General features: G+C 64.8%; 2 protein-coding genes across 2 annotated transcripts; one reads left to right on the forward strand and one right to left on the reverse strand.

Annotated features, from left to right (window-relative positions):
• Positions 1 to 794: 794 nt before the first annotated feature.
• On the forward strand, positions 795 to 7,515 carry LOC137155944 (leucine-rich repeat neuronal protein 1-like). Its single transcript, XM_067552420.1, has 2 exons — positions 795 to 840; positions 4,852 to 7,515. Exon 2 carries the CDS (start codon positions 4,981 to 4,983, stop codon positions 7,513 to 7,515), a length of 2,535 nt encoding a protein of 844 aa, XP_067408521.1. The 5' UTR covers positions 795 to 840; positions 4,852 to 4,980.
• Positions 7,516 to 12,468: 4,953 nt separating this feature from the next.
• On the reverse strand, positions 12,469 to 15,516 carry ELK1 (ETS transcription factor ELK1). Its single transcript, XM_067552215.1, is given in 7 exon segments — positions 12,469 to 12,567; positions 12,764 to 12,865; positions 13,254 to 13,670; positions 13,909 to 14,015; positions 14,018 to 14,309; positions 14,524 to 14,732; positions 15,177 to 15,516. Coding segments are annotated over 7 exon segments (1,272 nt in total). The 5' UTR covers positions 15,223 to 15,516.
• Positions 15,517 to 15,930: the final 414 nt, after the last annotated feature.

The raw sequence follows: 15,930 nt of genomic DNA on the forward strand, positions 1-15,930 counted from the left end.
GCCTTTCCCCTCTAGGGGCCACCGGCCCCGATCCGGGCCCCGAGCCGACACCTGGCATCAGTTCCCGGCCGGATCCGAGCCGATCCAGTGCCCCGCGTATTGGGCTAGTCCCGCACATGGCCACGAGAGGGCGCCGCTGACCACAAAACACACCCGGGCCCGAACCCCCGGCTGCGGATGGGGTCCCGAAAGCCAGGGGGGTGCGCGGATGGGAAGAATTGGGGGGGGGCCGGGCTGGGCTCGCGGGGTTTGCGGGTCGAGAGTGAGGGGCACCGGCTGAGCTGGGGGGGGGAGCCCAGGGCTGGGCTCGCGGGGGCTGCGGGTCACAGGGGAGGGGGCGGGGCGGGGTGTTTTTATCCCCATGGGGGCGGCTGCAGCTGCTGGTGTTTACGCAGCTAATTTTGGCTCCGGCTCCCCTGCGGGGATCCTGTGCCGGAGTCACTCCGGACCCGCACCCAGCCCTGGGCCCCCCCCCCGGCTCTAGCCACTAGACCCCACCCCCGAGCCAAGGAGAGAACCCAGGCGTCCGGGCTCCCAGACCCCCCCCCCCCACTCTAACCACTAGACCCCACATACCCCCCCCCCCCCCCCCCCCCCAGCCAAGGAGAGAACCCAGGCGTCCGGGCCCCCAGCCCCAAGGGCTGAGCCGCTCCTCCATGACATCATGCCCCCTCCCCACTTCAATGTGAGCTCCTCGTAGGTGGCCCCTCATCCCCCATTGGCCGGGGCGGCCTCTCCGTCACCCAGGGGGCGTGGCCAGGCCGGTCCTTTTCCCCACCTCCCATCAGCTGGTGCCGGGATTCCGCGGCGTGCGGGAGCCGGGGGAGCCCGGAGCGCCAGGTGAGTGGGGGCGGGGCAGGGCGGGGGGGCCGGGGCAGGCGACGCCTCCCTGCGTCCGTCCGCACCTGCGCCTCCCGCCCCAACGGCCGTCCGTCCGTCCACCCACCCATCCGTCCGTCCACCCTGCCGACCATCCGTCCCTGCACCCACCGGGCCAGCCGGCCGGCCACTCACCTCGCCGTCCGTCTGTCCACCCCCTCCCTCCCGCACCAGGCTACCATCCACCCATCTGTCCATCCACCCGCCATGCCACCTGCCCATCCATCCGTCCCTCCGTCCGTCCGTCCACCCACTGCGCCATCCAGCTGTCCGTCCATCCATCCATCCACCCACCACACCGTCCATCAGTCCATCCACCCACCACACCACCTACCCATCTGTCCGTCCGTCCATCCACCACACTGTCCATCAGTCCATCCACCCACGGCGCCATCCAGCTGTCTGTCTGTCCGTCCGTCCATCCATCCATCCATCCGTCCACCATGCTGCCCATCAGTCCATCCACCCACCGCACCAGCTGCCCGTTCACCTGTCCATTCATCCACCCATCCACCATGCTGGGCGGCCGTCCGTCTGTCCAGCTACCCACCCTGCCAGCCATCTGTCCATCCATCCATCCATCCATCCACTCCACTGTCCGTCTGTCCATCCATTTCCCCTGCCAGCCATCTGTCCATCCACAGAATCCGAGAAGATGAGGGTTGGAAGGGACGTCAGGAGGGTCATCGAGTGCCACCCGCTGCTCAGGGCAAGACCGGCCCGAATAACCCATCCCAGGCAGGGCTTTGTCAAGCCGGGCCTTCAAAACCTCCAAGGATGGAGATTCCACCAGCTCCCTGGTAACCCATCCCAGCGCTTCACCACCCGCCTAGGGAGAAAGCCAGCCAGCCAGCCAGCCAGCCATCTGTCTATCCATCCATCACTCCGTCCCTCCCTCTGTCTATCTAGCCATCCATCCTTCCCCTCCCCCCCATGTCTCTCTCCAATTAGCACTCTGCTAACGAGCTCTGATGGCCCCTGGGAATGACTGGACACGGGGGGGGGGAGGGCAAGTTTTGACATTTTCCATCACTCACACCTGGGGCTCCCCCCCCCCACTATCCCTCCCCAAATATAGTGAAGGGGGGTAAGGGTTTGGGGGTATCAGGAGGGCTGGGATCAGGCGCCTCAGACCAGACCAAACTGACCTTCCGCTCACGGCTGCTCTGCCTGATCTAGACAAACTTCAAAGAGAAAGTTTGAGGCAGTGGGTGAGAGCAGAGGAGCTGGGAGCCAGGATGCCTGGGTTCAATCCCCAGCTCCAGGAGGGGAGTGGGGTCTAGTGGTTAGTGCAGGGGGGGCTGAGAGCTAGGACTCCTGGGTTCTGGCTCTGGGAGGGGAGTGGGGTCTAGTGGTTAGAGCGGGGGCTGGGAGCCAGGACTCCTGGGTTTTTCCCAGCGAGACAGATGACTCGCTCCACTGGGGCAGGCGTAGTGAGGTCGGTCCGTCTCTCCATCTTCTGGGTGGTTCTGCCCACAGGTCGCCCTACGACTGGGTTCATTTGGCTTTGGCCACCCTTCCCCTCCCGGCTGGTTGCAGGGGACACCAACAGCTGCCACGCGGCGTCCCAAGCCTGCCGGTTTCCCTTCGTGTCTTTAGCCACGTTTTGTTCATGCTAATTTTGACGCTGAAAACCTGCCAGCCTCCCCCCTCGGTCAGGTGTTTGCCCGAAGCTTTGCCCTCATTTTGGATGTTCCCAAAACAACTGACTAGTTTCGTTTGCTTCTTTTTGTGTCCTGGGCGCCCCCCCAAACCTGTGTGGTTTTCACTGACTTTCTTCCACCAATTCCCCCCCCCACCACCACTTCCCATTGGTTTCATGCAGAGATTTCATCTGCCCCCCTCACACACACACACACCCAGCCGAAATCGACAGTTTGACTGAATTTCCTGACCTACATTTTCACTGCGTGTCTCTGCTGGGTCCGGCCAATCCAGCCGCCCAAGCAAAATGGTTCTCTTTGAACCAGTCCCACTTCGATTTGGTGGCCGCAGATTTTGCCGGGGCTGTTCGTCCCATGAATCTCAACCACCCCGGAACGTCTCTCGCTGATCTTTCACTGTCGTTTCCTGGTCCGTGATTTCAAACCACACCCACGCAACAGGCCCTGTCTGCTCTGGGACTCAGGCAGCCCCAGGGGCCGATGGATTCTATGCAAAGGCAATAATTGAGCTCGCTGGTTTTAGCTCTGTTCTCACTGATCCTTCCTCTGGTTTGCACAGCTCTGTCGCCTAAAAGCCCCCGGCCCAAATCCAGAGTTTTCACTTCACTTCTTTACCCAACCGTGTGGGGGCATTTTTGTATCTCCCCTGCTCTTTGCCCCAGAACGCAGCGCGGGTCCCTGAAACATTTCGCCTGCATTTCCCTCTGCTTTTATTTGTTCCCAGACGGTCCCTCCCAGCCTGAAATGCCAGGACTCGCTAGAACAAACAGACCTTTTCCTCCCCACCAATATTGTTCCAACTTGAGCAAAATAACCATTCGGGTCCCAAGAGCCATTTCCCCACGTTGCAGACCCAGGGTATGAACTCCTCTGGCTGAGATTAGTTTCTGTTTTCCACCCTCCCCTAGGAGCCTTTGAATTCAGTTAGAGTCCGGAAAAATCCTTTTAAAACTGACACAGACCATACATTTCATCTCCTTTTGGCCGGCCCGGCCCGTCACACCCCCATCATCTACTGTCTGTCTCTCCGCCCCAGTACACCCATTCTCTATCCAGTCACATCTGTCTATCCACTTACAGGGGACAGGCCCCACCCCCGCCCATGCACCCCCAAACCAGCCAGTCCCCAGCCTGGGGCTGGATGGGAGCCCACACACCAGTATCCAGCAGGAGGCGCCGCAGGCAGATGCCCTCATTTCAGCCTCCCCCCCCCACCAACCTCAGCAATGGGGTCAGCACCGAGCCGGGGCTTCTGGGAACAGGCTCAATTATTCAACAGCCCTCATCAATATTCATGAGCCGCCTGCTCCCGACTGTCAGATCCTGGAACTGGAAACCAGGCAGAGATGGGCGGGAGTCCCCCCCCCCACCCCCCCCCCGCCCCAATAGACTCCTCCCCTCCCCCAGGAGAGAACCCAGGAGTTCTGGCTCCCAGCCCCCCACCCCCCCTCACTTTCCCTTTTCCTTTGTTTTTAAAGCTGTTTCCTGATATCAAGGCTGCATCCAGCCCCCCCCCCAGCAGAAAGTGGGGGCGGGGGGGGAGCCCCAGGCTGGAGATAGCCAGGCTGCAGGTCAGGAGTGAGCAGCACCATCAGGCGGGGGCGGGGGGGGGGGCAGGCCTAGCTGTTGGCAGGGTGCCAGGCTTTGCGCTGGGGGGGCTGATTTGCAGCCACCCTGGAGCAGCAGCAACAGAAGCCAAACTTCGGGAAGGGGCGTCTAAAAATAGAGCCAGTGTGTGGGGGGGGGGCTCCCCCTCCCCCGCTGCTGTCTGTGCCCCTCACTCCTGACCCACAGCCCCCCCACTTAGCTCAGCCCTGGGCCCCCCACCCCCAGCTCTGCCTCTGCCCCCTCAAGCCCTATGAGCTACAGGGTGGGATTAAGGCCCCCCCCCAACCCCTCCGCTATGTGGCCCTAGAGGGAGGGGGCAGGAATTGGGGGCAGGGTTAGGCGGGGGGAGGAGCTGGTGCCGTGCAGTGATTTAAGTAGGTCAGCGATTACCCACCATTCCCTGCTGCCGCCAGCCCCCGAATCCTGGCAATCCCCACGTGGCGCGTTGAGACGACAGATTGGGGGCAGGCGCCCTGGGTCGGGGTGGAAACACCCATCCCTGACACCAGGGGCATCTCCCCCGGCAGGCAGGGCCGGGCTCTGGGGGCACTGGGGGACGGGGGGGCTCGGCCGGGGGGCTCTCCCCTGGCAGTCAGTGCCGGGCTCTGTGGGGCGCCGTGGGGTACGGGGGCTCACCTGGGGGCTCTCCCCGGCAGTCAGTGCTGGCATCCATCCGTCTGTCTCCCTCTCTCTTTCCCAGATGTCCTTGGACCACCGGCCCCCGTAGCTTCTCCTCCACCGGCCGCATCCCCCCGGAGCTGCCTCCCAGCCACGCCCCCCTCTCCCTCGGGCCCCCTTTCCTGGGGGCTGCCCCCCGCCCGGGCCAAGGATGCCCCTCCGGGCCCTGCTGGCTGTGCTGCTCCAAGCCAGCCGCCTGCTGGCCTCCTGCCCGCCGCAGTGCGTGTGTGAGACCCGGCCGTGGTTCACGCCGCAGTCCGTCTACCACCAGGCGCGCACGGTGGACTGCAACGACCTGCTGCTGACGCGGGTGCCGGCCGACCTCGCCTCCGACACCCAGGTCCTGTTGCTGCAGAGCAACAAGATCAGCCGGCTCTCCGGGGAGCTTCAGCGCCTGCCCAACCTGACAGAGCTGGACCTGTCCCAGAACCGCCTGGCCAGCGTGCGCCACGCTGGCCTGGCCAACCTCTCCCGCCTCGTCACCCTCTACCTGGAGGAGAACCAGCTGGAGGAGCTGCCGGACGGCTGCCTGCGGGGGCTGACGGCCCTGGAAGAGCTGTACGTCAACCACAACCGCCTGGCCGCCATCGCCCCCTCGGCCTTCGCCGGCCTGGCCAGCCTGCTCCGGCTGCACCTCAACGCCAACCGGCTGCGCGCCATCGACCGCCGCTGGTTCGTGCCGCTGCCCCGGCTGGAGATCCTCATGATCGGCGAGAACCCCATCGCCCGGCTGGCGGCCGGCAGCTTCCAGCCGCTGGGGCGGCTGCACAGCTTGGTGCTGGCCGGCCTGGGGCTGCGGGAGCTGCCCGCCGACGCCTTCCAGGGGCTGGCCGAGCTGGAGAGCCTGTCGCTCTTTGAGAACCGGCTGGGCCAGGTGCCCACGGCCGCCTTGAGCCGCCTGCCCCTGCTCAAGTTCCTGGATCTCAACAAGAACCCGATCGGGGAGCTGCGGGCGGGCGATTTCCGGGGCACGCCGCGCCTGGAGGAGCTGAGCCTCAGCGGGCTGGAGGAGCTAACGGGCGTGGCCGAGGGGGCCTTCGACGGCCTGCCCCAGCTGGCCAAACTGGAGCTGAACAACAACCCCCGGCTCTCCTCCCTGCACCCGGCGGCTTTGCGGGGGGCGCCCGCCCTGCGCAGCTTGCTGGCGGCCAATGGGGCCCTGGGCTTGCTGCCCGAGGGGCTGCTGGCATCTCTGCCCGGCTTGGCCATGCTCAGCCTCCACGGGAACCCGCTGCGCTGTGACTGCCCGGCCGCCTGGCTGGGGCTGGCCCGGCTGGCGCTGGTCGAGCCCCGGGCCACCCTCTGCGCCGCCCCACCGGACACGGCCGGCCGGCCGCTGCGGGAGGGGCTGGCGGGCAGCGGGGGCCAGGGCTGCCCCCCGGCGTTCCCCCCCCAGGGCTGGCTGGAGAAGCTGAAGGTGGCGGCCGGCGAGTCCATCACCTTGAGTTGCCCGGCCAGCGCCGAGCCGCCCCCAGAGATCTACTGGCTGGGACCGTCCGGGGAGAGGCTGCCCAGCGTGAGGCGGGGCCGGCAACGGGCCGGGGGAGCCCTGGAGCTGGCCGGGGTGGGGCTGGCCGACGCGGGGCAGTACACCTGCGTGGCGTGGAACGGGGCGGGCTCCGCCAGCCGCACCCTGGTGCTGGAAGTGGTGGGGGGCGGGCGGTGGAGGGAGAGGGGCCCAGAGGTGGAGGCTGCGGGAGGTGGGGGGGGCCCAGGGTGGGGGGCGGGAGATGGGGAGGGGCCAGCCTTGCTGGTGCTGGTGAAGAAAGTCCAATCCCACTTCGTGGTGGTGGAGTGGGTGGGGGGGGAGGTGTTGCCGTGGGACCCCCCAGGGGCCTCACCAGCCCCCCAGGCCTCCACCCCCCGCTGGGCCTCGGCCACTATGCACATCCATAGCCCCCACCTGAGCTACACGGCCCAGGTGCGGCCGGGCAGCCGCCAGGTCAACCTGACGCACCTCCAGCCGGCCACGCGCTATGAGATATGCCTGACTGTGGTGGCCATGGCAACACCCGCCCCAGCAACCACGGCATCACCCCTGGCAACCGCAGCATCCTCCCCGGCTACCACGGCATCACCCCTGGCAACCGCAGCATCCTCCCCGGTCACCGCGACATCCACCATGGCAACCGCCTCCTCCAGAGCAAGGGCACCGGCCTCCCTAGCAACCGCATCCTTCCCCACGGCAACCGCCACCTCCCTAGCAACCGTGTCCTCTATGGCAGCCGGCGAGTCCCCTAGAGCAACTGCCTCCTCCATAGCAACCACCGCATCCTCCTTAGCAACCGTATCCGCTGTGACAAAGGCCGCATCCTCCCGCGCTCCCAGGGACTTCTCCAGAGCCTCTGCCCCGGCCCCTGGCACGCAGCGGGCCTGCCTCAACGTGACCACGGCGGGACCGGCGGGACACGGGGTCGGGGGCGCGGCGCTGGCAGCTGTGAGCGGCTCGCTGCTGGCGGGCCTATGCGCGGTGGTGCTGGCCCGGTACGCCAGCCGGCGGCTCAGAGAGCTGGGCTGCCGGCACGCCCTCAAGCCCTGCCGCCAGCCCCCGGCCGCCCTCCCCCTCGGTGAGATCTACCCCCCGCTCATCAGCCTGGGGGAGGCAGAGGGGGACCCCTCGCCTCTCCCCGCCCCCCCGGCCAGTCCGTACATCGACACCTCCCAGACCTATGCGTGGCAGCCCTGAGCCCAGGCGATGCCCCTCCCCCACCCCGCCGGTGGGAGGGGGGGACAGGAGACAGATGGAAACATTTGGAGGGGGGGAGCCCTGTCTGTGACATCACTTCCCCACCTCCACGCACACGCAGCCCTCCCCCCTCCAGGCCTATATTTGGGGTGTTGAAGGGGGGGATGCCCCTGGTCTGCCCCCCGCCCAGATCTGTGCCACACATGCACGCCCCCGCCTCCCCCCACACACACCTGGACCCAGCACAAAGACCCTTCTTAGCCAAGGCCTCACTCCGGAGTTGTGGCAGCCAGGTTGGAGGAGGGGGGGAGAGGAAATGGGCTCCCCCCACCCCAGGATGGAAGGATGAGGGCTGGCGTCTCTGACGAGCGGAGGGGGGGGTGGGGGAGCTACAGAATAAAGCTGTGAAGCTGGAAGAGAGAATGTGGGTTTTTGTTTGCGTCATTGGGGAGATCACACGGCCCCCCCTCCCCACAGAGCCGTGGGGCCAGCCTGCCCTGCTATGGGGTACTAACGCCCGTCCAGCCCCGGGGCAGGGACTGGCTGGTGAGGGAGGTGGGGGGGGGGGGGGGAGGAGGGGATGAGATTTCCCCCTACTCCAGTTCTGCCAGTGCCCCTCATTCCCGATCCTCTGCCAGCCCTGCTCCGGGCTCCCCCCTCCCCCTTAGTTCCCTGAGCCCCGGGTCGGGGCGATGGGCAGGTTGCCCTGCAATGCAGCGTGGGAGGAAGAGGAGGCCGAGGGGAGCTCGCTGCCTAGACCCACAAACCTGTCGCCCCCCCCCCAGGCCCCAGCTCATCCCTGCCCCTGGATTTAACAGCGGCGCAGCCAGGCCAGCGGGAACCTCAGCCTTTCCTAGGCCAGAAGGGCCCAGGGGGATCATCTAGTCTGATCCCCCCCCAGTCACTCCCAGAGCAGAGTGCCTAGAAAACCAGCCGAGCGCGCCAGAAAACCGGCCGGTGACGGAGAATCGCCCGCGCCCCAGGGGAGCCCGTCCCGAGGGTTCGTTTCTCTCCCCTTGAACAGCGACGCCTGAGACCCAGGCTGGCTTCGTCCAGCCCCTGGCGCGGGTCCCACCGTTCTCCACCGGGCTGGCGGGCCCACCTTGAAATATCTACCAGCGCGTCCAGCCCGGGCTCCAGGCCTCCTGTCCACCTCCCCTCTGGGCAGCCAAGCAGCTGGAGTCGCTCACCCTTGAATCATCCTCGTGGCTCTTCTCCGACCCCTCCCTGATTTCTCCCTCCCTCCCCCCCGAATTCGGGAGGCCCCAGACTGGAACCCAGGCCCCAGCCACAGTTGCCCCAGGCTCAGCCATGCTGGAAATGAACTTTGACAAGGGGCTTGAGGCCAGGAACAGGGGATGGGGCAGGACCGCGCTGCCCCCCATCCCTGCCACGCCAAGCTCCTGCCCCCCCCCCACTGAGCGCCCCCGCCCAGGGCCCTGACCAACTCCGTCCCCACCCCCCACGGCCAACCAGTCCTCCATGGCCCCGCCACTCCATGGATCCCTCCCACCCATCCCTTCTCCAGTGTCCTGACCCACTGTGCCCCCCCCCAGCTGAGAGACAAAGGATGCTGATTTGAGAGGCTCTCATTTAAAAATAGATTTATTTACAGGGAGGGTCGCCTGGGCGAGTTGTCGCGTAAAACCCCCAGTGTGAGCCCCGCCCCACCCCGCCCTGGGGGAGGACAGACGGGGTGCAGGGCTGGCTGGGGGGACCTTAACAAGGCATGGACGGGAAAGTGGGCAGGGGATGTGCTGCCTTTGGATCCACTCCAGCACAGCAGGATCCCGGGATCCACGTCCACACGGTGGGGCAGGACCCCAGGATCCACTCCCGCATGGCACGACTGGATCCCAGGGTCAACACCCACACTGGGATTCCACAGTCCATTCCTGCACTGCATGCTGTGATCCCGGGATCCACTCCCACTGGAGTGAAGTGTTCGCCATCCTGGAACCATGGGCAATACCTGGCTAGATAAACCCCCCAGGCCAGGAATCTCCAAACCGCACCGGTCGCCAGCCAGCCTACGGGGTGGGGGGCCGCCGGCGGTATAAACAGGGCCAGGAGAACAGCTCCTGGGGAGCGAGGGCTGGCGGTGGAGAGCACACGGGCTGCACACGGCTGACGCATGGCAGCACGTTTTAGTCGTGGGTTACACGTGCTACTCATGGCAACATGTGGTTTACACGTGTCCTACTCATGATTTACACGTGTTCTACTCATGATTTACACGTGTTCTACTCATGGTTTTACACATGGTTTACTCATGATTTGCCCCTATTTCACACGTGATTTGCCCACGGTTTACACGTGTGCCCTCGTGGATTACTCACATTTTGCACGTTTTATTCACAGCTCACCCACGTTGGCCTCACATGTTTGCCTGATGCTCTGCCCGTAGCCCATTCCCGGCATCCTGCTGGCTGCCATGTGACTGGCTCCTGGCTCAGGCGCCGCTCGCGGGCGGGTGCGGCTCAGTCTCCGTCCAGCCACCCCCGGCCGGTTGTCCAAAGTGCCTGATGCATTGAGAGTTCGCGGGCGGCTCTCGTGGAGATCTGCGGAGCCGAGGGGCCGTGCCAGTGCAAACCAACCTGATTAGTACAGCACCAAGAGGAAGCCGGGGGGGGGGGTGTCACCCAGGGGCAGCAGACAACTGCCCTTCAAGCACAAATTCCTCTGTCAGTCAGATGGTGAGATAACCGGGCCATGGCCAGCTATGGCTGTCCAGCCGATCCCCCCCTCACTTCAGCTGACGGCACTTTCCCCAGTGCAGCCGTCCGGCTCCGTTAACGCCAGTGGCTGTCCCCTGATCTACATCAAGGAAACGGAAACCCAGAGATTGGCCCAGTTCTTCACCACGTTATTACCTCGTGCCTCCAAACGCTCTGCAAATCGCGCCCCCTAAATCCAGGGAGGTAAATCCCCCCCCCCCCCCCCCCCGGTCAATTCCCCCACTTCTGTCTTAAAAGCCCTCTTCCTCGTTAAAAAATAGAACCCTTTTATATCAAAAAAGACGGCCCAGCAGGCACCAAGCGCCACACTGAAATCGAGCCCTGTAGGTTTGTATATAATCTATGCCCGTATCTCAATAATAGCAATATACTCTCTGAAAAATAGAAAGGAGCCGGGAATCCCACGGGACGCTAAAGAAGTGACATTTGACATTTCAGCCCCGTGGGATGGACCCACAAAAATATATATATCTCTCTCTCTCTCTCTCTCTCAAGCAAGAGGCTTTCAGCCCCAGAGAAGTTTGGTATCAGAACAAGAAGACAAGGCAGCCCCTTCCCGTATTATGCAGAACAGGCCCTGTGGGGCTGACAGGAATTCAATAGCGGTGAGAAGGGTGGGACTTCCTGCTTTGCTCCCTCCACAGCATAGATGACCTTTGACTCGCAGGAAGTAGATGAGAGGTTAATAAGGCGGGACTTCCTCCTTTGGCACTTCCCCTGAATAAGCAAGCTTTGAACAGGAAGTAGCAGAATGGACCCAAGGTGGGACTTCCTCCTTTGCCATTTCCATGGCAGCAAAACAGGCACTTGTGGACCTGCAGGAAGTCAGTGGAGGGAACAAGAGTGTGACTGTCCTCAAAAGGCGGGACTTCCTCTGCTGTCATTTCCCTGGCAACAAATGGTAAGTAAATGAAGGAATCCTCCACATGAAAGCTGTGAGGGGCAGGACTTCCTCTTCGACCATTTCCATGGTGACCTTTGATCGTCAGGAAATAAATCAAGGAAACGGATTGGCAAGGAGGGAAAGAGCCCCTGAAATCAGAGGTTGAGACTTCCCTCTCAGCCGTTTCCATGGTGACGACTAGGCAACCTTTGACCTTCAGAAGGGAAATAGGGCGGGACTTCCTCTGCCCGCCGCTTCTACGGCAACACAAGGAGGTGACCTTTGACCTCCAGGAAGTAAATCAAGGAACAAGAAGCAGAGAGCAGGACTTCTTCCTCTGCCAGAACCAGGGATGAACGGGGCATGTGTGATGTCAGCAAACAAAGATGGCCGACACACATGCCTATCCAGCCAAAACAAACATGGCACTGCCCAGCCTAAGCAAAAATGGACCAGGCTCCATTTCCCCCCTGCACTATTGAGCCAAAACAAACATGGCTGATAAAACTCCTCCTCCCTTTCCATCCCAAAGAAATATGGCTGACACATCCCTCTGTTCGGTCCAGCCAAGACAAAGATGGCTGACAACCCCCGCCCCCATTTCCAGCCAAAAGAAATATGGCTGACCTGATTGCTCCTGGTCCAGCCAAAACTAATATGGCCGACAGACTCTGGCTCAGCCAAAACCCAGATAGCCCATACAACGGTTCTCCTCTCCCCCAGCGACTGAAACGAAGATGGCCGACAAGCTACCATCTCGAAACAAAGATGGCCGACATTAAGCCTGCACAAAGAGGGGCTACGAGGAGGGTGCAGCGTGGGGAGGGTCAACAAAGACGCCCACAGAGGGTTTCAAACCCAGGCCAGGAGGCCCTGGGTAATAAATAAAATCAGCCCCATAACTAGCGACCGAATCAAACCCCAGACCCAAGGGACGTATCCTTCCACGTCAAAAATAGACCCTGAGCCACCCGGGCTGGGAATAAACACAACGACCCCAGAAAAATGGGGTCAGAGCTGCAAGGCCCCCAGAGGAGTGGGGGGCAGCTCAAGGTCACGCACGCACCAAGGGGAATGTCCCATGTTGCACCTCCTAGGGGCGGAATGGCAGCATACTCCGGCTCCCATTTAAAACAAGCCAGCAGGCGCATCCCATCGCTGACACCAAGCAGGGCTCTCGGTCAGGAGCAGGACACGGGCATATCCAGCCACCCTGGTAAATAGTCCTGCAGCACTGGGAGAAGAATCCGGACGTGGGGCGGGCACTCCCTCAGCCACCTCCGCGAGCAGCAGAGAGACACGGATGACAGACGGACAGATGGACGTCTGGACTCATGGCTTCTGGGGCCCCGGGGACAGCACGACAGGAGTGGAGAGTCCGTCCACGCTCAGCGAGGGGATGTGAACTTGCCCACCGGAGTTAGAGGGAAACTGTGGGGAGAGGTGGGGAAATGACCCACTGACCGTGCCCCTCAGCGCTGACCCACAGCCCCCTGCTAGCTCCGGGCTCCCGCCCAGCTCTGTCGGTGCCCCTCAGTCCCGACCCACAGTTCTCGCTAGCCTAGGACTCCCCCCCACCCCCCAGTTTTGTCGGTGCCCCACTCCCGACCTGCAGCCCCCTGCGTACCTGGAAGGAGAGCTTCGCCGGGCTGTGGGGGGCGATGGGGCTCAGGGTGCTCCAGAAGTGGATGGTGGGTGGCAGGGAGCTGGGGGTCAGCAGGACGGGGGTCTGCATGGGAGAGGGGGGCGGTGAGAGAAAGAGAAAGACCCCCCCCCTCCCGCATCCGACCCCAGCTCGCTCGCCCCAGCCCCTGCTCCCAGGAACCCCTCCCTCACCTCCAGTCCCCCCAGGCCCTGCCCCAGCTGGCTCCATCCCCATCACAGGCCCCTTTGCCCATGATCCCTCCCCTAGACCACCCCCCACCCAATTCCTCTCCTCAACCCACTACATCCCCAGGCCCCTCCCTCCTCCACCAGCCACACCCCTCCCCCATGCCCCTGCCCCATGCCCACCCACAGATCCCTCCCCAGGCCCCTTGCACACCCACAGCTCCCATGCCCCTTCCCCAGGCCCTGCCCCGCCGCCCCGCCCCCCCCCCCCCCATAGCCACACTTACTAGCGCGTGCGAGGAGATCACCGTGGTGGGGGTCAACCCACTGCCCACTCCCCCACCGGGCGCCAGCAGGGAGCCGCCCGCTGCGCTCATCTTCTCCTGCCCAGGCAGGGAGGGCAGCGCCAGGTCCTTGGGCTTCCGCCCCTTGGGGCCATGCCCCTCACTGGGGGACACCCGCTCTCCGTTCCCCACCCCAAGTTCTGCCTGAGCCGGGAGCTCCGCCTCCACCCCCAGCGGGGCCTCTTGGGCAGGCGAGGCTTCCTGCTTGACCCCCTGATCGATCACAACCAGGAGCGGGGAGCTCTCCGCGTCCCCCTGCGCCTCCACTTTCACCACCACCGGCCGCAGCCCAGAGTCCCGCAGAGGGGTCTCCTCTGGGGGGGGGCGCTCCACATCCAGGGGCGCCGGCGCCACAGAGACCTGGGGGTGAGATTGAGAAATGCAGCCAGCACTGGGGTGGGACAGCTCAGAACAGCCACACATAACACCACATGGGGACGGCTCACCCGGGGATGAGATGCAACCACCCGGGGATGAGATGCAACCACCTCTGGGGCAGGGCAGCTGGGGAACAGCCGCACATAACACCACATGGGGACGCCTCACCCGGGGCTGAGATGCAGCCACCTCTGGGGTGGGGGCAACAGGGACATCTCACCTGCAGCGGCTCGCTCTCGTCTGCTCCTTCAATGCTGATCTCCAGCTGGGGAATCTCCTCCATCTCTGGGGGGGACAGGTCGGGGGGCGAGGAGAGCTCACTGCTGGGGGCTGGGGGTCCTGGCGGGGCACTCGCCCGGCGGGGGCAGCCTGCAGTGACTGGATGGTGAAGGTAGAGTACAGACCGGAGCGCATGTACTCGTTACGGCTACTCCGGGGAATGCCCCCCCCACGCAGGGACTTGGGGGGCACGGAGCTCCCCTCCGCCAGCTGGGGGTCAGCCAGGGTTGGCTCCACCCGCCGGAGTGTCCCCTCCTCCTGGGCTCCCTCCACGCCGGCCAGATCCGGGTACGAGACGAATTTATAGACGAATTTCTGCCCGCTGACCTTCCGGATGATGTTCTGAAAAGAGAGAGGATACAGACCGGGGGCGGGGCTGGGAGCCAGGACTCCTGGGTTCTCTGCTCGGTTCTGAGAGGGGAGTCTAGTGGTTAGAGCAGGGGGAGCCAGGACTCCTGGGTTCTCGCCTGGCTCCGGGAGGGGAGACGGGCCTTACGGGTGCCCCGGACGGGGCTGGGAGGCCGGGGTCCCCGGGAGGGGGCGGGCGGGGGCTCACCTTGTCGTAGTAGTAGCGCAGGGCGCGGCTCAGCTTGTCGTAGTTCATGTTGGTTTTGTTCTTGCGCAGCCCCCAGAGCCGGGCCACCTCCTCGGCGTCCACCAGCTTGAACTCGCCGTCCGGGGAGGTCCAGGCGATCAGGTGCCCGTTGCTCTGCTGCTCCAGCAGCTGCAGCAGGAACTGCCAGAGCGTCACCGAGGGGTCCATGGCTGCGGGGGACGGGCAGAGCGTGGGACGGGGTCCTGCCGCAGAAGGAGACCTGCAGCCCCCCGCTGGCCCAGCCCGGGGTGGGGGGGCGCCGATGGGAGCAGGGCTCTTTCTCTGAACACTCATTTCCGCCTTCTCCTCCCCGGTCGCCCCCTCACACACCCAGCGAGTGTCAGGATTTGGCCTAAAAACAAGATTTTCTGCCCTTGGCTCAAACCTCACGTGGGGGGAGCCCAGGGTTGGGGGGGGGGCGCACTACACCCCCACAGTTAGTGCTGGCCCCAATGCCCTGGCGTGGCACTAGGGGTCGCCGTGCTGCAGCTGGGGGGGCGGGGAGGGGGGGCTCAGCAGGGGCCAGCCCCAATACAGTGGCTGTTGTGCGTGGCCGTTCCTGACCTGCCCTGCCCCACCCCAGAGGTGGCTGCCTCCCAGCATCACCCACTCACCTGTCAGCAGGGCAGCGGGCCCAGCGGATGGAGCGGGCGGCTCCATGGGACCCCCGCTGACCCCCCCAGTTCCGTGCTGGCCCGTTCCTGGTGCCCAGTGGCTGCCCGCGGGCCGGTGACTGGTCCCAGCGCTAGCCAGCCCCCACCGGTCCGCCGAGAGCGGGCCCCAGCCGGCGGCGCTGCCCCGCGTGCGCCGGCGGGGGAAGCCCCTGGTCCCGCAGCGCCGGCCGGGTCGGGGGCCGGGACTCCCAGGCAGGCGGCAGGTCCGGAGCCCTCGGGGGCCGGGGGGGGGGCTCCGTGGCTCGGATCCAGCGAGAAGGGGGGATGCGGCGGCTGCTGACGGGGCCGGTCACATGCACCAGGGAAGGGGGAGGAGAGAGCGGAGGGGGGGGGGGGAAGCCAGTAAGGGGGCGGGGCCAGGACTCCTGGGTTCTCTCGGGGGCCCCGGGAGGGCGGGGTGGCTGGAGGTGGCAGGAGGGAGAACGGGGGTGGGGGAAAGGCATCAGCCCTGCCCCCCCCCCGCAGTGGGGCAGAACCCAGGCTCCTGCTATCCCCGGGGGAGGGGGAGAATCTGAGCCCCCCCCCCCGTCACTAAGGAGATGGGGGGGCGGGTTGTGCCATAGAGCAAGAAAAGTAACGGGCCCCGGAGCTCCTGCCCTCGGGGGGGGGGGGGGGGGGGCGCGACTGCCCGCAGCGGGGCTTCCCCGCAGAGAGTGGGGAGGGGAGAGGGAGGAAGGGGGGGCGTCAGGGACCA

This window comes from Emydura macquarii, unplaced genomic scaffold, assembly GCF_026122565.2.
Source record: "Emydura macquarii macquarii isolate MOO-44397 ecotype Brisbane River unplaced genomic scaffold, CSIRO-AGI_Emac_v2 contig_1386, whole genome shotgun sequence".
NCBI classification, from domain to species: Eukaryota; Metazoa; Chordata; order Testudines; family Chelidae; genus Emydura; species Emydura macquarii.